The sequence below is a fragment of the Heterocephalus glaber genome, unplaced genomic scaffold (assembly GCF_053883595.1).
Source record: "Heterocephalus glaber isolate CG9 unplaced genomic scaffold, H.glaber_assembly_v1.0 deba00001442, whole genome shotgun sequence".
Classification (NCBI taxonomy): domain Eukaryota; kingdom Metazoa; phylum Chordata; class Mammalia; order Rodentia; family Bathyergidae; genus Heterocephalus; species Heterocephalus glaber.
Window position 1 is genome coordinate 24,194,774 of NW_028258296.1, and position 21,570 is coordinate 24,216,343.

The 21,570-nt window shown below is 40.6% G+C and overlaps 2 protein-coding genes and 1 long non-coding RNA gene across 22 annotated transcripts in view; 1 reads left to right on the forward strand and 2 right to left on the reverse strand.

Moving 5' to 3' along the window:
* Kyat3 (kynurenine aminotransferase 3) overlaps positions 1-5,086 on the reverse strand; it is a 59,146-nt gene extending 54,060 nt beyond the window's left edge. For 3 of the 19 annotated variants that reach the window (XM_087213050.1, XM_087213049.1, XM_087213048.1), the window contains exon 1: positions 4,812-5,043. Coding sequence is in view for 2 of the 19 variants with exons in the window: in XM_087213054.1 (XP_087069180.1) it covers positions 2,290-2,296 (7 nt within the window). In the remaining 17 variants the exon portion in view is untranslated. The other 16 variants (XM_087213054.1, XM_013070899.3, XM_087213058.1 and 13 more) reach the window with 13 other exon arrangements.
* A 28-nt stretch (positions 5,087-5,114) lies between these two features.
* On the forward strand, positions 5,115-15,893 carry LOC147827643 (uncharacterized). Of its 2 annotated transcripts, XR_015451967.1 has the most exons (5): positions 5,115-5,495; positions 6,653-6,774; positions 8,354-8,470; positions 13,694-13,869; positions 15,647-15,893. It is a non-coding gene; the product is annotated as an uncharacterized LOC147827643 (long non-coding RNA). The 2 variants fall into 2 exon arrangements; XR_015451966.1 differs by lacking the exon at positions 8,354-8,470.
* Positions 8,921-21,299, reverse strand: LOC101700852 (guanylate-binding protein 1). Its single transcript, XM_004841317.3, has 10 exons — positions 21,110-21,299; positions 17,690-17,817; positions 16,894-17,003; positions 16,443-16,639; positions 14,745-14,987; positions 13,615-13,895; positions 12,701-12,913; positions 11,838-11,940; positions 11,409-11,602; positions 8,921-10,298 (listed from the first exon to the last, which is right to left on the reverse strand). The coding sequence occupies exons 1-10, from the start codon at positions 21,297-21,299 to the stop codon at positions 10,182-10,184; spliced, it is 1,776 nt and encodes a 591-aa protein (XP_004841374.2). The 3' UTR covers positions 8,921-10,181.
* Between the last annotated feature and the right edge of the window lie 271 nt (positions 21,300-21,570).

The following is a 21,570-nucleotide window of genomic DNA, read 5'->3' on the forward strand; positions in this document are numbered from 1 at the left end:
AGCAAAATATAACATACTGATCCTGTCAATAAAATCTCAGCTCAAGTGACTGCTCCTGAAAAGTCCTGCCCTGATCATGGAAGCTATAATAGCCTCTCAGCTACTCCATGTGACACCAACCTCTGCTAAGCACTCTTTTTCTTTTTCCTCCAAAGACAGAGTTTCGCTATATATTCCAGGCTGGAACTCACCATGACCCCATGACCTTGAATTTATGATCCTGAGTTCTGAGATTACAGATGCCGCACCTCCCCTCTTGGAGAGTATTTTTTTGCGGTTTGTTTACTTGGCTGGTTCCTCATTGGTTAATTTATAACATAAATTCCATTAGGAGAAACCTTGTGTATTAAGTTTCTCTGGCACATAGTAGGTATTCAATTACATAAATGTTGAATGACTAAATGAATACATAAAATCACATTAAAATGTTTTAAGTGGGCTATATTTAAGAAGAATCCTTTTGTGAGAGAGTGACTTTTTGTAAATAGTTGCCCCTTATGCCCATTTAAATTCAGCATAATTTAAACACAGGATAAGAAAAGTGCTTTCTTTCAAGTAATCAAGTGAGAGAAATATCTTTTAACTTCTTGAAATAAACTAGGGAAAAAAACGATGAGTCAGAAGGCCTGGCTTCTAGTCTTCATCTGTAAAAAAGGTTTCTATCTTTGGACAAAGCCACTAACTTCCTGCACTTGATGCTCGGTCAATGAATTCCTGGCTTGAAGATAATCTCAATCACTGCTGAGTCACTGGCCTGGCACTTGTGAGCTTACACTGTGGTGTCGGGGTGTGGGGAGGTTTCACCCCACTCTGCCTGAGCCCTGCCCTTAGCCACCAGGCTTTGGCAGAGTTGCCAGGGAAGCTGCTCATTGCCTTCTGGAAATCCCCAAAGCTAAGTTCAGTGCCCTCCAGTATCTGTCTTCTACAACATTTCACCTCCAAAACACACTGTTCTTGCTAGTAACTCACCTGACTTCATTTCTCATCCACTTTCCCAACCTTCCACTGTGTCCTCTGGCATAGGCTCACCACTGTCCGCCAATTCCATTTTATCTTTGTTTTCAGAGTTGCTTCTACCTCAATTCTCATTGTTCCCGGAATCTGCCACTTCTGACTTCCTCAGTGTTGGCTTGCGTTCTTATAAGCTCCACATATATTGTTTTTACACTATCTGAAATACTTTTCAGTTATTTGTGGCAAAAATACCTGAAACCAGCTTTCTCGGCAATTTTCAAATTTACATTATTGCTAACCATAGTTGCCATTTGATAGGTCTCCCACCACCTCAGCAGCTATTATGTATAGTAGCTGCCCTCTTCTTATGGTGCCTTGTCCCCTCCCCTGTGTGACATCATGCCAAGATGGTTGCTCCCACCAAACAATAAACCCTTCTTCCCAGCATGCCCCTGTTCCCGCCTAGAAAGTAACCTAATACTCGCTCACCTCCTACCACCTAATGACATCATGGGCTCCTCCATTCCCTAGTCACTACCTCACTCAACCCCACCTCTGGCCCTACAAACCCCACCCCAGTCTCTATAAAAGACTCTCCTTGCCCCGGCCATATTGCTTTTGTCTCTCCTTTGTTCAGAGACAGCCCAGCAGATCTGTTCCCCTAATAAAGGCTTGTTAAGGCCTGGTCTGGTCTTGGTCTTCGGCCCTTTTACCTGACACCATTGTTATCAGCAAACTTTTTCCTGCTGTCTAATTTGCTATTGCTCAACCATTACTTCTCTCCTGTGCTCCACTCACTATCTCCTGACCTGCACTGACTCCCTATTAGGGATTAAGGAACTCTTAGGAAAGTTTTCTTCTCAACCCCAAGTACTGTGATCATTCTAGGTCATTGTGATGCCTTCAGCCAGACCCATCAAACAGCTGTTACTCCCTCATCCACTGCTCTCATCCTCCATTTGGCTTCGGTCCCTCTTTCCCATAATCACACCTCATACCTTGCCATTATCCCAAACTGGTCTGATCCCAAGATAACAAAAAAGGCAAGCAACAGAGCTTCTTGTCCTTGTACTGTACCTCATGTTACTAGCTGTCTCCTTTTGCTCAAGCTGGTGCAATCTATTTTTGTACCCATTACTTCCAGAGGAAGTGTGCTGGCTAAGTCAGTTTTGATCCCACAAAGCCTAAAATATTGCTGATCAATCCCTGACTCCTCCCAGATACACCCTTATTCCCCTGGCTTTGACATTAAATATAGCCCTCATTTTCCTCTTGCCTTTCTCCCATACACAATTAAATGATAGAATTCTTCAAACCCAGAATCAGGCTCTTTACCTGTCATGTGTCACTCCCTCAGCAGGTAATCTTGTGGAAGGAACTCTGGGCACTTTGATGGAAATTGCCTCAAGAAATCTAAGCAGGCTAGCTGGGCCTGATGGTGCAAGCCTGGAATCTCAGCGCTCCAGGGGATGGAGAGTTTGAGCCCTGCCTGGTGATTTAGTGAGACCCTGTCTCAAAATAAAAAATAAAAAAAAGGCTGGGAATGTAGGTCAGTGTGAAGGTCCTGGGTTCAGTCTCCGGCACCGAAAACAAAAACACACAACCACTAAAACAAAAATGAACTCTAAGCAGACTGATTAAACAGATTTTTTAGGTGTTTGGAGGTTTTTAGCAGCAAGAGGAGAAAAGCTGGTTTGTTTGAAATAAAATCCTCCAGAGAAAACTGCAAGTAACAGCAAACATCACTGAGTTGCTCTGATTTACTCTTTAGGTGACCTCCACTAAACCGCTCAGAATACTGACATCCGGCCCTGAAGCTTCCGTTCCCTCTGCCTCAGGTGCTCAGCAAAGGGCCCGCTTGCACAAGTCAGGAAGAACCTTTCATATATGAACACCTCCAAATGCCGCCAATAAAAGCCCCCTTTGGGGAGACACTACTTTGAGAGTGAACTCCAGTGTGCTCCTTCCTGGAAGTAACAAGCCTTCCTTCACTTCTTTATCTCCTGGTTGTGTTTTTGAGCTTTGCCCTCATCAAGGGGCAAATCCACAGCATTGGGAGCCTTTAAAACAAGTTTTCTTTATAAAATATTTTTATGCTGGGGATTTAGCTCAGTGGTTTCGCCGCCTGCTGCACAAGCGCAAGGATCCAGTTCGATCCCTGGTACCATATATATATATTTTTTTTTTTTCTTTTTTTTAAAAGAAAAACATTTATTGGTACATTTTAGACATACATAATGATATCATTCATCATAAGGAATTTGAAGTAAGCTTTTTCTTCTGCATTTTAAAGAAAAATGCTTTGAACAGTATTTTCTTTTTTTTTTTTTTGGTACCAGGGATCGAACTTGGGTCCTTGCGCTTGCGCAGCAGGTGGCGAAACCACTGAGCTAAATCCCCGGCCCCTGAACAGTATTTTCTAATGCAATTAATATTGCATGTATAACTTGTTTGTATATATATTCATCAACAAAGTAAATAAATTGATAAATTTGGGTGTCATGGAAAATTGGAAAAAAATCAAAAGGTATCTAGCTTTTAACTCTAAGCTGTATTTTCATTGCATTTTTCTAATTTCTCCCCAAAAGAATGCTTGGTTAAGGCAACGAGGCAAATGTGAATCGGGGTGTTCCAGTCAATCTAATCATGGGATGGCAATAGACTTCATGTTCAAAGGCATACAATCAATGGAAAATTAAACTGAGTTGTCCCCATCACTGGAGTAGACCCTTTAAGACAAAAATTCAGAAGGTGTGCTTGGCAGATTTTGGGGTGACCTGAACCTGAGAAGGCTGGTCAACTGTTGGAAGCAGAATTCAAAACTCAAATGTAGAGGAAGGAGTCAAAATGACTTTTTTAAATTTAAAAAGTCAAAGATTAACGCTGTCGACTTGCTTTCAAGTTATCAAGTTATAAACATTTTCCATATGCAGTAAATATGCATATGAGGTAGATAGGACGAGATTTGGTTAATTTGCTCAAGTCAAGAACATAGGTTAACTACAAGCTCAAGGAAGATTAACCGAAGCGGTTGCAAAAAGGGCTAGTGCTAGTGGACAGCTCAGACTGTCAGAAAGGTCTGGCTAAGTAGATTATTTTTCCTTCTTGCTTTACCTGTTAGTTCACTCCCAGAATGCTTATAAGGTTCACTGATCACAACAGAGGGTACCTAGGAGAAGAACTAGGTGCAGGTTGAGGGAAGTACACTGGGAAGGACAAACTTCAAAGCCATGTCATCAGAGCAGAAGTAGAAAAAAATTAGCCAAAGTTAGTCGGCACAAAATTAAAGGGCACCAACCAGAAACTGCTGAAATGTTGCTAGGTAAAATTGGACCTGTCTCCCCGCGGTGCCGGATTTTGAACCCAGGGACTTAACTTGCTAGGTAAGCGCTCTACCACTAAACCACAGCTACACCGCCAGCTCTCGCTCGGCTGGTTAACAGTCTTTGCTTCCTTTTGCAAAATTAAGAGCTCGGCTAAGAAATGAACTGGAGTCAGCAATCCCTTCACAGACTGCTTTCTAAAAGCGCAAAAGCAAACCGGCAAGACAGACTGGCATGCAAGGATTGCGTCCTGGGAGGCCAGTGATCTGGGCGCCGAAACTTTTAAGCCCAAGGTAGATCCCCTGCACCCGCCCTATAGATCTGCCAGGTATCAGTCCCCGGGCTCCATCAGCCAGCTGGTTTCTCAGCTCAGGACACCTAGGTCGATGCACGTGCAGATCGGCCTTTTTCCCAGTCTCGCAAGGTTTTCGGTGGCCTCCGCCTCGTGCTCCGTCCCACAAACCCAGCCAACTCCGCACGCGGAGGACCGCAATCCTCGTGCACCCGGATGAGCAGGATCCCACAAACACCCACCTGGTCTCCAGGGGCTCCGGTCCCTATCCGGGTTGGGGGGCTGGTGGGCGTGATCTTGTCCTGGGGGAGTAGCCTGGATGAGATTGACTCTGAGTTCTAGATGCTGATTGGCTGGCAGGTTAGGTAGGGTTCGCGGATTGGATACGGCTGGCTGACGGTAAAGGGGCGAGCGGGGCCGCAGGGAGTAAGGAGGCGGGCCTGGATGTGGCCGGGGATTGGCTCTGGGGTCTGGGCTAAAGGTACGGAGTGCGATCGCAAGCGAAGAGGAGAGGGTGGAAGTTCCGAACCTGAGATAGGGGCGGGAGAGGGGCGTGGACATGGAGGTGCATGACGATTGGCTATGGAATTTTAACCTGAGGCTCGGATTGGATGTGTGTGAATGATCGGGGTGGGTTATTCGACAAGGCTGGGTTAGGGTGGAGGACGCTCTCTCCAGTCACGGCCTTGGAAAAAACGTGGGTTGACGTTGGGATAATTTAGGTGCCAGGAAGAGGACACGCCTGAAGTGAGTGTGAAAGAGGCTTGTGCAAGTATTTGTCACCTGTGACGGGGGAAAAAAAGCGGACAGAAACTTTCCCTCCCTGAACAGTAGTGAATTTGATCAGAGAACCGTGAATGAAAGCGGGATGCGAGACTGAAGGAGGAAGATATGCGATACTTCAACAACAACAACAAAAAACAAAAGTAAGGACAGAAAATGGAGGAAAAAGAACACCGTGCTTCACTCCTTTGGGGAGGGCGGTGTTAGTGAATGGCAAGTTTCTGATAAGAATTCGTGTTGATTCACTTGTATTTTACGGAGATGAGAGGATAAAGACATTTTATGAGAGCAGTATTAACATTGTTATTCAGACCTACAGGAAAGAGCAAAACCAAATTTTGAAGGAACATACTGTAGTTGACACAGTGACCTTTTTTTCTGTCTTTATGCAAGATTATTAAATGATTTTGTCGCTTCATCATGCTTAAGAATGACTTTATTTGACATTGCTATGTTTTATTTTATTTTGTGATAGTGCAGATTGAAAGCAGGCAGCACTGAGCTAAATCCTCAGCCCTTTTTCTATTTTATTCTAAGACAGGGTCTCCCTGAGTTGCCCATGGTGGCCTTGAACTTGCCTTTCTTCCGCCTCAAACTCCTTAGTAGCTGGGATTACAGTCGCGAACCACCATGCTGGGCTGATTGTGAAAAGTTTTAATGGGGGAACATCACGGCCAGTTCTTGACAACAGAAGGTGAAGTGTCCTGTACAGTTCCCAGTGCCGGGGGCTGCTTTTCTTCATCTCACTTTACACAAAGTGAAAGCCAGTCGTGGCCAAACAGTTGTCATCCTATGCACTTGGGAAGCTGTTATGGTTTAGAGGTGATTGGATCATGAGGGCTCTGTACTCCTCAGTGGACTCATCCATTGACTCAGAAGCTGAATATGGGTGACTGGGGCGTTGGCCTGGGAAGGTGCATCCCTACCCCCTTCTCTGTCGGCTTCCTGGGTGCCAAAGGATGAACAGATGTTCTCAGCCAGTCCTTTCCACCATTTCATTTCTGCTTTGGAACCAGCCAGTTTCGGACTGAACCTACTGGGAAATGTGTGCCAAATAAACTACTCTCCCTTTAAGCTGTGGGTGTCAGGTATTTTGTCCCAGAGATGGAAAGTGACTAATACAGAAGCCCACGCAGGAGCATTTGCAAGTTTAAGGGCACACTGGGTAACATAGTGAGAACTTGCCTCAAAAACCAAAACAAGCCAAAACCAAAAATAAATCTGAATTATGTACTGAGCATGATACTGAGGCATCATGCTTTGCTGGAAGTGTTTTATTTATTTATTTATTTGGTAACAGGGATCGAACTCGGGTTCTTGTGCTTGCGCAGCAGGTGGCGAAATCGCTGAGCTAAATCCCCGGCGTGCTGGAAGTGTTTTAAATCTTACATACTTGTAGGGAGAAAGAGAGGCAATAAACAGGTAAATAAGAAAAATGACTTCACAGGGTAAGTGCTGTAATAAGCAGCCCTTCTATCCCTCCCTCTTTCCCTCCCTCCCTTCCTTCCTTCCTCAGCTTTCTTTCCTTGTATAATTAATTTTGGGTTTTCTGAAAATGGAACCCAGAAACTTTCCCATGCTAGAAACATGCTCTTCCCCCTTCCACTGAGCTCCATCCCTCACCTAAGAGGGGAAGTGCAATGAAAGAAGCAAGGGATGGTGACAATAGTAGAGACTGTAAACAGCGTGGTGGGGAAATGCTCTTTTAAGAGAGGGATTTGAACTCCGAAGTGAATGATAAGGTGGCAACCTTTCCAAAAAATGATTCTGGAAAGGAAAGCGGCAGCTGAAAAAGCCCTGAGTGTGGGCAGTGTACTACAAGCAACTCTCTAAAGTAAAAGTTAATAGGTGTATTACTTTTATCCCTTTGGCTTCTTTGTTTTCTGAATAAAAAATATGTGCCTTATGTAGATAAATCCTAGTCCGACTCATCATACAGGTGTGTCCAACATGTGGCCTGCTTCCCTGCCTTAAGTGACACAACTTCCTTCACTTTAAACATTTTTCACTAAAAAGCAAAAAGAAGCCAAAGAAAGACAGAAAATGTCAACAGCAACATCTAACTAGGCAGGCCACAGATCGAACACAACCCAGGACAAAATATATCCTGAAACATAGCACACAGAAGGCAGTAACTGTAGTTTATTTGATTAATTGATTGATTTTTAGTAAGGGTAGTTTATAAGCCAGATTATTTATCCCAGCTCTACGACTTAGAATGGTGCTCAAGTTTTAGTAAGTATAGAAACATTCCTTTAAAAAAAGGGAAAGAGAATCATTAGGATGAGCTGCTGGTTATTCTCCACTGGTTAGTATTCCTTTCCTCTCTCAAGAAGGAATAAAGCCCCTGTCACTGTTAATCGTGTCAACTTGACTCAAGAAAGAAATACCCAGGGGATCAGTAAAGCACACTTCCCGGGGTGTCTTGGTGGGTCATAAGGGGTGGCCTTGGGTACTATATATGGTCCCTGCCCTGTTCCTCTCTGGCATCTCTGTTCTGCTTCCCAGATGCTGTGAACTAAGCAGCTTTGCTTGGCTGTGCCTTTCCAGCATGATGTTCTTGCCTTGGAGCTATGGGATCATGGACTAAATTCCCTGACAATGTGAACTAAATTCAGCCTCTCCTCCTTTAAGTTGTGGTTGTCGCGTTCCAGTGATGGGAAAGCTGACTAATACAGACCACTAAGTTTTGCTAAGGATATAGTACATGAAGACTGTATCTTTAATCTCTTATGACTAGGTCAGCCACAGGACCATATTCTGCCCAATGGGGCTATAAACGGAAGCTGTATGTGCAGCTTTTATGTGATGTCTTGGAAGAATACCAGGCCCTTCTTCCCATGGTTTGTGGTTTCCCTGCCAGTTTAAATCCAGTTATTGATTTGATTGACTTATTGATTGATTGTACTGGGTGTCTTAGTTACTTTCTTTGTTGCTGAGACAGTACCTGACACCCATGACTTAAACATTTTGGCTCATGTTTCACTCCATGTTTGGCCAGCTCCAAGGAAGAAACAGCATGACAGAGGGTGAAGAGTTGGTCACCTCATGACAGCCAGGAGCAGAGATGGACCAGGAGGAGCTGGGAAAGGAGTTGTGTCCTTCTGGTCAGCCCCTAGTGAGTCACCTCTTTGGACAAGGCCCCACCTTCTAACAGCAAGTCAGCTGTAAGCCCCTGTCCAGTCACCTTCCAAAAGTCCCACCTATGAACACATAAGACTCTTGGGGGACAACTAGATATAAATCATAACAGGGGATTGAACGTAGGGCCTTTGCACTGAGCTAAACCCCCACCTCTTATTAAAAATATTTTTTATTTTGAGATAGGGTCTCCTTAAGTTGCTAAGTTACCCAGGTTGTGCTCTGCTAGGATTACAGGCCTGGTTCCCATGCCTGAGTTGAGTGCAGTCTTGATGGCTACAGCCCTCGAATTACTGTGTGGAATCTGCAAGTTGAAGTTTTACAGAACAATACAGTGAGAGAGGAGTCCGAGTTCTGACATCATGGAGCCCTTATTCCAGCCCTATAGCAACCATCTGCATTCACATGAAAGAAGAACCTACTTCAATTTTGTTTGACTATTTTATGCTTTAGTATTATGAACAAATCACTAAGTCAATTGTGCTTTTTAACACATTATCCATTTCATTTAATGCCCATCTTTGCAAATTATACATTGCTACTACATAGTCACAATGTGTAATTTTTATGTTACTGTGTAATCCATTTTTAACTCTCTAAAGTTATAAAATGTCTCTTTAAAGTTGTGTCTGGATGAATTTAGCAAGAAGGAAAATTTAGTCCGTTAGCCCGTTTGTTTATGACTCAGACTCCTTTTCATAATGGTGGCTTCATCCATCTCCTTGTGGAAATTATATGGAGACTGTAGATCTCTATACAAGGAAGCATGCTTCACCTTGGACCCATGAGCATCCAGAAATCCCATTATTGCTCATTGATTGGGAAGCTTTGATATAATGAACTATACATTATCTCCAGTAAGAAACTAGGATGTCTGTCCCTGACATTAGAGTGCATTGTACACTTGGCCAGTTGGTGCCCAACTGTGTGGTGAGATTTTGACCTAAGACTGTGTTCGGTGTCCATTTATATACTGGTGGTCAGCTGGAAGAAGAAACACTTGAATGACGGAAGTGTTATCTTCTTTAGTGGTACAGTGGTAAGACGCATCCTTGGTGCACAATTTACAATCTTTTAAGAAGGTTGTTTTTTTTTTTTTTGGTGGGAAATAAGGTTGAACCCAGAGCCTCACAAGCTAGGCAAGTGGTCTACCACTTAGCTGCGACCCTAGGCCATGATTTCAATTGTACTGAATGTCTTAGAAGATTTTTGGTATTGTCATGCAAAACCTAATTATTACTAAGTGAAGTGACACTTGCTTTGTCTTCTAAAATTGCTTGAGTTATGCCTTGAGGAAGAATGATAGGAAAGGAAGGTCTATTCTTTCTTTAAATTTTTTAAAGTTTTTTATTAGTACATGTTTGCAGTACCTAATGTTTACCTTTATCTTAGGGAATGGGTACATATATTGAATGTATCTTGATTCTTTTTACTTCCCTTCCTCTCCCCTCCCTCCTCCCTCCTTCCATTTCTAGATTTCCTTCTCTCATTTTAATTTTTAAAATTCCCATTTGTGACACATAATGATCATGGGTAGTTGGTACATGTACGTGACACATCTTAGATCTTTCTATATCCTCTTCCCCTCCTTCCCTCCAGTGCTCCTTTTCTTGGTCTTTTCCCACTTGCAAAAGGTCTATTTCCCTGTTTCCTTTTATTAATCTCTTATTTTGCTCTTCTTCAGGTCCTTAGTTTATGACACATCTTTTCTTTCGCCTATTTGCACTTGTCCTGAGATTCTGTATCTCATTCTGAAGTCTTCTGCTCTCATTCTGGAATCCCTCCCTTAGTAGTTGCTCCTGTTCCTAAAAAAAGAGACAGAAACCCAATAAACCATAGCACTGAGTAAATTCCTATATTCTGTCTAGTTTGCATATCCATTGATTATTTAGTATTCAATTTCCCAGTGAAAATTTCTCTACCCCTAATTTTCTTTCTTTTCTTTTTTCTACCCCTAATTTTCATCATACTTATTCTTGGGCAGTTGAGCTCTATAGTTACTTCTTCAGCATGTTTTTTAGCTAAGAAGTAGTTTCAATTATATTTCCTAAAATAATGACCCTAAATTATCAGTCAAAGTATTCTCGAAATCTGATAGAATGTCTGCAACTTAGGTTAGGATATTTGATCTAAGGGCACTAGATATTATTAGCAGGGGTGGCAGAAGGTATGTTAGAAAATTAGAGTTGCAGACTGACCATACTGAATGTGGCACACAGCTCACAACTAAACACAAATTGGGCCCAAGTACAGAAAGCAAATGGAGCAATTATCACAAATGTGAGGGTTGAGGGATCCTTCTGCCCATTTAGGTCCCTTAGAGCTGAGATCATACCAGGCGTGATTTAAAACAAAAAATCATTGTAGATTCCACTGTGTGGTAAAGACAGCTCAGCTATTTTACCTCTGTATGACTATATAAAAGTTATTTAATCTTTTCTGAGCCTATGTTTTTCTCTTAAGAAATATGGATGTAATTCTTGCTTCACATAGTTTTAAGCAAGAGATATAGATAAGACATATTTCATGCTGCTTAAAATATAGTAGCTGCTTGAGAGCTGGTGATTTAGTTCAGTGCTTCCGCCGCCTGCCTTGCAGGCGCAAGATCCTGATTTCAATCCCCAATATCTATCTATCTATCTATCTATCTATCTATCTATCTATCTATCTATCTATAGTGGCTGCTAATTGAAAGATATACTACTGACAAAAGACTGAATGTAACTCAATTGCAAGCAAAGACTTAATGACCAGACATGGGCAGTAGACTAGTCAGGCAGATACATAGGAATCAAAAACTACAAATAGCAGGCAAGGTCATTTTTGGGGCTTCATGTTTTGCTTGCCACACTAAATTTTTGGGATCGGGGGAATGGAAAAGAAAACAGAAACCTCAGGGTAGTGCAGTGGAATACCTGGAGTTTAAGAGCTATAATCCTCTCATTCTCTTGCATCATCTTGACCCTATCTGTGTCCATCTTCTCAGTCAACTGTTTGATATGTTCCTGATAACTCTTCTCTTTCTCTTGCATCATCTGCTCCTTTTCCCTGTTCATGTCCTCCAACATTTTTGCAGTAGCCCGTGCAGATTCAGCTTTCACACGTTCCACTGAAGAGAGACAGAAAGAAGAAAAATGTAAATGGGGTTACCATGTTACCTCATTTTTCTTCCTACTCGTACTTGTTACTGCTGATGGTGTAGGCTCTACTCAAATGTGCTGTTGGGAACCGAGGCACATCTTTCTTTGTCTTGTTCTAATTTTAGGATCCCAGATTTACTTAGTCAAATTATGTAAACTTTTAAGAGTTTTTGAGACCAATTAGCCTCTTGACTCACTTCTCACCTTCAATCTGCCTTTCCTTTTCTGTGAGAGTCTGGTCTGTCTGTAGAATGGCATTAGTCACATCTTCCTTGGATTGCAAGTATTTCTGCAGAACCTCTTCAGCCTTAGAGACCAGAGAATGTAGAGTTAACAGTAGGGAGTGACTGTGAGAATTTGTTTCTGTCTGTCTCCCACCACTTTATCCTCTAGGAATTGCCCCTCTTGGCTCTAATGTTGCTGGTGGCCAAGATTCCTCATCACAGGAATGGGCACATTCTTCAGGCTGGCCAGACAGAGCTCCCACTAAGCAATGTTCCTTACAGGGGGTTAGTTGGGGAAAGAGATTCCTTTGAGGTCTCAAAATTGAGAGGTAAGGATGATGTTCTCTGTATGGGCTGAGCATCCTGAAGAGTGGAAGCTGTCCTGGAGAAAGCAGATCAGAGCAAGAAGTGGAGAGAGAAAGAAAGGCAGGGAAGTATGGGCTTATGAGAGCAATGGAAAGACTGACAGATGATGACATCATTTGAAATCTTGCATCCAGTTGTCATTTAAAAGTAGTTTGAATCTGATAAATTATCATTTTTGTTTAAGGCACAGTTATTTTCTGTCCCCTATAGTGGAAAAACGTCCAGCTGTAATAATGGATAATAGTAACATTCTGTGGTTATTCTGATAATTTAATTTATAACTGGATTGTTAATTGAGTGCATTCTGATGAGTATCTAGGACATGCTTAGTGTAATGGACTCCATGTAAATGTTGTTGAATGAAAGTGTGACTGTTATGATGACATCAAGGCACATACCTGAGCAATTACTTTGGTCACACTGGTGTTTAAAACAGCCTCAGCAGCTTCCCGGAATGCACAGATAAATGTTAGTTACCTGTATCCCCTTCCTGGGTTCCTCTTGGTACTTTTTCTTCAGATCTTCTACCTTCTGAATAAGGAGACGGTAGCCCCCTGGTTTAGAATAAACACCTTGTTTCACCTCTTCTTCTAGAGGACTGAAAATGTCTTGAAGTAAAGCTGAACAACGATCTGAAGATGCTTTCATATTCTGTTTGTAGAAGTCATCTCTTTTTTTTTCTAGCTGGGCCTTTAATATAAAGATAGAGAAAGAGTAATGGGAAAAGATGTTAGCTTATCTCAGAATTTCTGGAAATGGTTTTTGAAAAAGAGTCTATGACCCCCTAGAAAAACTGACAGGGGACCTCAACAGGACTATCCTTCCTACTGACCCTCCTTTCTACAGCTGTCTGTGTCTCCTTGGAGTAGAAGTTCAGAGTAGAGGTTGCTAGATTTTTATTTTTTATTTTCTGGTGGTTCTGATGACTGAACCATCGCCTTGCACATACTGGGCTCTACCACTGAGCTATATCTCTAGCCCAAATTGCTAGCATTATGCCACATCTCAGATGTAAACTTTCACCTTTTCAGACTGGACTGATGATTGCATGTGGAACAAATTTGGCTCAAATAAACCTGTTTCTTTGCTTTTGGGTTCAATATCAAATCAATTTGACACCATGGGCATATAATTTGATCAGAAGCACGGATCAGAAATTATATGCATTAATTAAATTAAGGGGGAGATTATTAATGTAATCATGAGACGAAAGTATTTCAAAACTTTGAGTCCATAATAATAAAAGTGTTTTTTCTTATTATGATTATTCATAGGTACTTGTCACAATTTTGAAATCAAGTAATACTTAATTCTCGCAATGTACACACTCATTTCCTCATAGATCTTTGCCTTCAGAAATCCAAATCCATAGAAACATAAGAAAAAACTACCGCTAATTCCTTTTGAAATATTTGGTCAACATCTTTGAAGGAATGTTTGATGAAGATCTCAATGGCTTCCCTCTCACAGGCCCTGTGCAGCTCCAGCAGCTCCTGGAGGTTGTCTGTGGGCAGCTGCACCTTCTGGCCCATCTGCTGGTCATAGTGGGCCAAGGCCTTCTGCACTGCAGCTGAGTTCTCTATCTGGGCCAGGGCCAGGACTGCGTTCTCCATGCAGGGCAGATCCCCACTGCTGATGGCACTGAGGTAGGTCAGCACAAGGGTCTCCAGACCTGCATATAAACAGCAGGTGATGATGCTTGTTATAACATGAGTGAAGAAAAGCCTCTTATTCTGTGTGATTCAGCATGTCAGTTATCTTGTTCTGCTGAAGAATCAGTGTTCTCAGCATCACCCCGCAATTTGCTAGAAATGAAACATTTCAACCTCTGTGCCAGATTTATAGAATTAGAACTTCGTCTTTGGCAGGATCCCCAGGTGATATGTATGCATGCCAAGGATCAAGAATCCTGGTTCTAAATCACGTAGATTTCTGTTTATTAAATGTTTTCATGTATTTTAAACACAAGTACCATTAGAACTAAAAGCATAACTCCTCCATTTGTGCCTGTGTCATCATCCCTGTCCACAGTAAGCCTTTGGTCACTATTTATGGAAGAACAGATGCGATTCCAATTAAAAGGAACCACCATTTGGTTGATTAGAATAAACAACATTATCCAAGAGAACTCTCTTTGTGTGCTGAAGCAATAGTGACTAGCCACATGGGCATATGAGCCCTTGAAATATAGCCATATGATCTCCATTTTAAATTTTCTTTCAGTTAGATTGATTTACCTTTAAATTTAAATAGCCACAGTTGCCTAGTGGCTAACATATTGCAGAATGAGGTCCAGTTTAATGAGGTGATTTTTAGAAATAAAGCCTTTTTTCCCTTTTGACCTTTCCTATCTTTTTCCATTAAGAAATATGATTAATGAAATTTATTATAAAATTTGGTACCATCTAAAATTTAACACAACAGGAGCAATAGTTGGCAGTTTTCAAAGCTGAATCTAGGTTCATTTTATTTCTTATTTTTTGTCTTATTAATAAGTGAAAATCTTGGGAAAGGTACTTACGAGGCCCATTGACCTCGATGCCTCCTGGAAGAGTTTTAATCTTGGAAGAGCTAAAAATGTAAGAACAGAATTCTGTAACTTGTTGCACGAATTCAGAGTCCAGCTCATCATCATGCAGCATCTCCAGCTTGGCCAGCTTCTTTTGATGAGAGGGTCTATTGAAGACAAAACATTTCTTCTCTGGGAAGAACTTCCGGATACAGAGTCGAGGCAGATTAAAATTTTTCTCTTTCTGACTGGTACCTGCAGGATGATAAAAAAGAGATTTGCCTACTGTAAGGATTTGAACATTTTGATAAAATGCCAAATAGCATATATTTTTAGCTTTTTAGGCCAGGTAGCCTCTTTCCCATGTGCTCAATTCAGTTACTGTAGAATGACAGAATCTGTAGACAATAAATCAACGAGGCCAACATTCTTCCAATAGCATTTATTTCAGCAGGAGGCAGGGCTTCACTGGCCATCATGTGTCTGTGAACTATACTTTTCCAACACTTGGACTAGAAGACTATTCATGCTTCCCCCCACCCCCTTTTTTTTTTGAGATGGGATCTTGCTATGCAGTCCAGGCTGGCCTCAAATTTGTGGCAATCTTCCTACCTCAGCTTCCTGAGTGCTGTGATAACAGACATGTACCACCAGGCCCAGCTTACCACACTTTAATCTATTTCCTACAAATATGTATCTATTGCATTTCATAGTCTGATTGAATACAGAGGCACATATCTTAAGCAGGAAGATAAAATTAACCTAATCATAGCAAAAGGAAAGGTGAAAGAAAATAGAAACATGTTCTTCATCTGCTGATGAGCATCTAGGTTTTTTCCAGAGCTTAGCTATTGTGAATTGTACTCCTGAAAACATGAGTATATACTATAATATGATGACTTTAACTCTTTCAGGAATATACCATGAAGAGGCATAGCTGATATGACCATCTGCAGATGGATGGGTGAAGAAAATGTGGCATATATACACAATAGAATTTTGTTTAGCCATAAGGAAGAATGAATTTGTATCATTTGCAGAGAAATGGATGGCTCTTGAGACTCTAATATTAAATGAAATAAGCCAGAAACAGAAAGCTCAATATTGCATGGTTTCTCTTATATAAGAAATCCAAAATATAATAAATTAAAGAATAAAATAGCTTGGGAGGGGGGGAAATGGGATAAAATAAAATTTATTTTAAATGAAATGAGAAAAGAGAATAAGATAAAAGAGAGATGATAGGAAATAGGGAGAAAGACTTGGGGGTGGGCAAAGATCAAGAGAAGAGTTGAAAGGGCCGTGTGTGTGTGGGGGGGAAGATCTAAAATGAAAAAGATGAGAGATATATATGTGTGTATATATATCTCCCCAATGTAAATAAAACATACAACCAACATACCAATAAAAAATAAACCAGGGCCGGGGATTTAGCTCAGTGCTTCCGCCGCCTGCCTCGCAAGCTCAAGGGCCCAAGTTCGATCCCCGGTACCGAAAAAAACCCACAAAAAACAAAACCTATTCCTCAAACAAGGAAGAAAATATTTTTAAATGAAATCTATTAATTCAGATATTAAACATTAATTTCTGAGAGCAGCTAGGTGGAAGCAATAGAAAATTATTGACGTAAAAAAGTATAAATAGAAAATTAAAAGATGATAATTTCTAGTGTTTTGATATCTCTTTTCACCAATTATACATCCCTGCTACCTTGCTTCAGCTTCAGGGAGTTCTCCAGGTAGGCATCTGCAGAGATGGTTTGTCCATCCAGCTCCAGTTCCAGGCAGAAATCTCTCAGCGTCCACACAAAGTCTGGAAAGAAGCTCACAAAATCAGCTGAGTCTTCATCCTCATTTGTGTCGGGTGAGGATTTGGCTCTGATCAGATCTGTCAGCTCTGTGACATAGCTGAGGAGCTAAGGAAAACTGGCAAAAATAACAGGACTACGCCCCCATGCCATATTTATTCCGCAAATTCCCAAACCTTCATTTACCTTTGTTCTTAACATAAATGGCACTTCTTTTGTATATAAGTGATTCTTTCCTATACTTAAGGTACTATTTATGTGTTCTGCTTTTGAGGATCCAGAGTTGGGTGGCTGGTTTGCTAACACAAGTCTCTTGTCTGCTTTTCCTGGTGTTGTGGACCACAAAAAGGATACTGCAGTCGGTCCATTGCCTCTTTATCAATGATTCCCGTGCTGTTGTACACAAAGGTGCTACTTAGAAGTATGGCCAGGGCAAAGATCCAGGAGTCGTTCTGGAGGTCACTCTGGAAGCCAGGACACATTTGGGTCACGAGTAGTTTTTATTCCTATGTCACTTTAAAAATCAGCAGTGGTAAAATTATGCTCATTTATTGATAGATTTCTAGACTAATTATATAGAAAAGGAACCCAGTTCCAAAAAAAAAAATCTTGTCTGTGTGACGTGAACATTAAGTATTTTTTTGGTTAGTGTTTGGTTTACACTGATTCTCACTGGGCCCTCTTATGATTATTGACAAATAACTGAAAAAACAGTCAAGGTTGTGAAAATTTTAAGGTCTTAAAGAAAATTTGAATTTAAAAAATTCCCTCTCTCTCTCTCTCTCTCTCAACAGTAAAATTTACTTAGAAGAGATTTAGAGCTGGGTGTCATGGTCTATGCTTGTAATTACATCCACATAAGATGCCAAGGCAGGAGGATTTGCAAGTTCAAGGCCAGCCTGCACAATTTATAGAGACCCTACCTAAAAAAAAAAGAGAAAAAGGCAGTGGCCTAGGGACATAAGTCAGTGATAGAGTGCCCAACATTTAAATTCCCAGTACTGACCTCAGGATGCTAAACTTCATCTCATGTAAGAAAAAAATGAAAATATATGCTATGGGTAAGTGCAAATTCTTAAGTGAAAATTGCATATTTCAGAGACTGTTCAAAGATAAGGAGCTACTCCAAAGTAGAATCCGCAATCCTTACTTTCTCAACATCTCCCAGGCCTTCAGTGTCAAGCAGAACTAGAGTCTGGTTTGGCTTCTTGGGATGAGGCACACACCACATCCAGATTCCTTTGGTGTGAGCCTGCACTGTGGAGCCCAGAGAGAAGCCTGTAAAACACAGATGAAATAAGATGTCTGAGTTTTAATAGCAGGTGTATCTGAAATTGAGATGAAAGTTAGTATAATCAATGTTAGGAGTGAGTACTGAAATTACTGCAAGTATTGATCTCAATTAAAATCAGAAATTATAACAATAGATTACTCATTAGAAGGAAAAACTCCAATACATTTATGATAGAAAGCACTCATCAGCCCAGTATGATGGGGCTTTGCCCCTGTGATCCCAGCTATATATGAGACTGAGGCAGGAGGATCGCCACTTCAAACTCAGCATAATCAACACCTTGTCTCAAAACAAAAATTTAAAAAGGCCCAGGAATATAGCTCAGTACTAGGGTGTTTTCTAACATATTTGAAGCTCTAGGTTCAGTTCCCAGTACCACAAAAACAAACACAAGTAATCACAGATAAACACACACACACAAACACAGGTTGGAGATAGCTCAGTCCTTCCAGGGTTGAGTACCTAGTATTGTAAAAATATTCAACAAACCAGAAGTAGAAGGAAACTACCTTAATTCAATGAAGTCCATGTATGAAAATCCCCAGCCATTGTTATACTCAATGGTAAAAGACTGAAAGCTTTTCCTCTAAGATCAAAAACAAGAAAATGGTGTCTACTTTGGCCATTTGTGTTTAACATTGTTCTGGAAGGCCTATTCAAAATAGGCGAGAAAAAGAAGTAGAAACCACCAAAATTTTGAAAGAATAAGTAAAATTATCTTTGTAAACGGATGACATGGTTTCATATATAAAAAACATTAATTATTCCAAATCCTGTTAATATAAACATCAACATTCAGAAATCATTTATGTTTCTGTACACTAAAAGTGAACAATCTGAGTAGGAAATTAAGAAAACAGTCCCATTTATGAGCACATCTAAAGAATAAACCACTTCAGAATAAAGAATACCAATTATAACCTTAAAACTTAGATACTGAAAAATACAGAACATTGATGGACAAACTGAAGAAGACACAAATAATTAGAAAAACATCCCATGTTAATGGAAAAGAAGAACTTTCTTGAGTCAGGGTCAGGCTGGCCTTGAACTCTCTTGTAGCCTGAGCTGGGCTTGAATTCACAACAATTTTCCTGCTTCAGCCTCCCTGTGCTGGGATTAGAGGTGTGTACCACCATGTGCAGCTCTGATTTAATATTTTTAATATGTTATTACTATCCAAAGTGATATATAGATTTAATGAATCCCTATCAGAAGTCCCAAGGAACTTTTGTAGAAGTAGAAAAAATTCAACCTAATTTTTGCACAACATCTCTAGATACTCCAAAGTAGCAAAAAAAATCTTTAAAAGGAACTACAAATTTGGAGGATTTGCACTTTCATTATTCTCATTACTGCAAAACTGGTGATCAAACAGTGTGGAACCAGCACGAAGACTGACATACAGACCAGTAAAATACCATGAAGAGCCCAGGAATTAGCTTTTACATTGGGGCAAATGATCTTTAGTAACACGATCATTCAATGAAGAAAGCGTAGTCTTGGCAGCAAAAGATACTGAGGAAACTGGATATTCACGGGCTGGAGAAGAAGGTGAAGGAGGAGGAGGAAGAACAGTAGCGAGAGCAAGAAGGGGAAAAATAGGTAGGGGAAGAACAAGACCAAGGGTGAGGGAAGAAGGAGGAAGACAGAAAAAATGTTGGGCTGTTGCTATACACCATACAGAAATTAATTCAAAATAGATGAAAGATAATAAATGTTAGAGCACAAACTAGAAAACCTAAAGGGGAAGAATCTTCATGACATTGGATTTGGCAGTGACTTCATAGTGTAACATGAAAAAGATACAAAACAAATGAAAAAACAGGGAGACTGGACTTCATCAATTTGGAAACTTTTGTGCATCAAAATACATTATGGAGTAGAAAGACAACCTATGGAACTGGAGACAATATTTGCCAGACACATATCTGATAAAGGGTTGATATCCAGAGCATATCAAGAATTCCTACAATGAAACACAAACAACCAGCTTAAAAAATGAACAAAGTACTTGAGAAGACATTCCTACAGAGAAGATACACAAATGGTCAATAAGCACATGAAAAGATGCTGAACATCAGTAGTCATTTAGAGAAGTAGAAATTGAAACCACAAGATACTGCTTCACCTACATCAGAATGGCCACTATACCAACAAACAAATGAGCAAACAAAACCAAACAGGAAATAACAAATATTTGCAGGATGTGGAGAAATTAGAACATCTGTGCATTTCTGGTAGGAACATAAAATGATACAAGCAATAAGAAAAATGGGATAGTGATTCCTCAAAAACTTAAATACAATTACCATTTGAGCCATCAATACCACCCCAAACATAACATAATTCCCCCAAATCTAAAGCACAGACTTGAACCTATATTTTTATTCCCATGTGAATATCAGCATTATTCCAACAGCCAAAAGGTAGAAGAAAGTCACGTGTCCATCTATGAATGAGTAGATAAGCAAATTGATACACAGTTACTGAGTTTTAAAAACAAAGGACATTTTGACACATGCCACAACATTGATGAACTTGTTAAGTGAAAGAAGTCAGTCATGAAATGACAAATTTTGGATGATCCCACTTATATGCTATTTGTAGAATAGTTAAATTCGTAGAGATGGAGAGTAGAATGGTGGTGAGGGACAAGGGTATAAGGAGTTGTTGTTTAATAGATACAGAGCTTTTCTTGGAGAAGAACATTCTAGAGATAGATGGAGGTGATAGCTACACAAAAATGTGAATTTACGTCATGATACAGAAACATACTCTTAAAATGTTTAAAAGGGTAAATTGTACATTAGGTAAATTTTAAATCATAAATATGAATATGTAATACAAATTGGGCTTTTTTGCTTTTGGTGGTGGTGGTGCTGCGGACTGAACCTAAGGCTTCAAAGCATACAAGGCAAGCACTCTGCCACTGAGCTACATCCCAGCCCCAAAACATTTTTTAACCTTAAAAGTCCATGGAAACTTGAACTTACTACACAAACATTTTAATAACAGTCTCATAGTATATTACTGTGTAAATTAATTATTCATATTACTACCTTCCTCCTTCTGGAAAAGGATTATGATTTCTAAAAGGAATTTAGGGCACAGTGGGGAGAGCTGATGAGTTGACTTTTATCCCCTGGACAGAGAGTGGCAGATTAGCATTCAGTATTCCTCCCTGGCTCTTTTGTTTCCTCCCCAACCCCATGCAGGATGCTGGGCAGTGTGGGTGGACAGAGGGCTCAGCAGATCTTTGCTGGTAGCACTCACCTTTTTCCTTCCCAGCCAGCTTGTTCATCAGGTAGGATTTGCCTGTTCGGTAAAGACCCACAATAGCCACCACCACGACGGGCTGGGTGATGGCAGACAGGATCTTCAGAGCTTCCTGATTCACTGTCAGTTGCTCTTTCACATTCTCAACGAGGCACACTGGGCCTGGCATGTGGGTCTCTGAGGCCATGTCCAGCGTGTGCCCTGTTTGCAAGGGCAGAGGTGGAGTGAGTCAGCATATCAAGTCTCTTGCACTCAAGGTGGATTCATAAAATCGCCGGTCATGAACAAAACATTTTGCGTTCATCAACAAAATAGATGAGGGAAAACTCATATGATGTTGGGAATTTTTGAAAATATTACTAAAGTAGTTCATTTTTTTAAAGTTGTTATAACAGATACGACATCAATATTCCACTGCTCTCAAAACCCAGATCTTCCACTTAATTTATTGTGAAAAA

Coding starts and splice junctions, on each gene's coding strand:
- LOC101700852 (XM_004841317.3), bottom strand. CDS start 21,299: ATGGCCTCAGAGACCCACATGCCAGGCCCAGTGTGCCTCGTTGAGAAT. Junction 14,988..16,442: donor CTCCCTGAAGCTGAAGCAAG/GTAGCAGGGATG, acceptor ATCATCCTGCAG/GTACCAGTCAGAAAGAGAAA. Junction 12,914..13,614: donor TATTTCAAAAGGAATTAGCG/GTAGTTTTTTCT, acceptor TTTATATTAAAG/GCCCAGCTAGAAAAAAAAAG.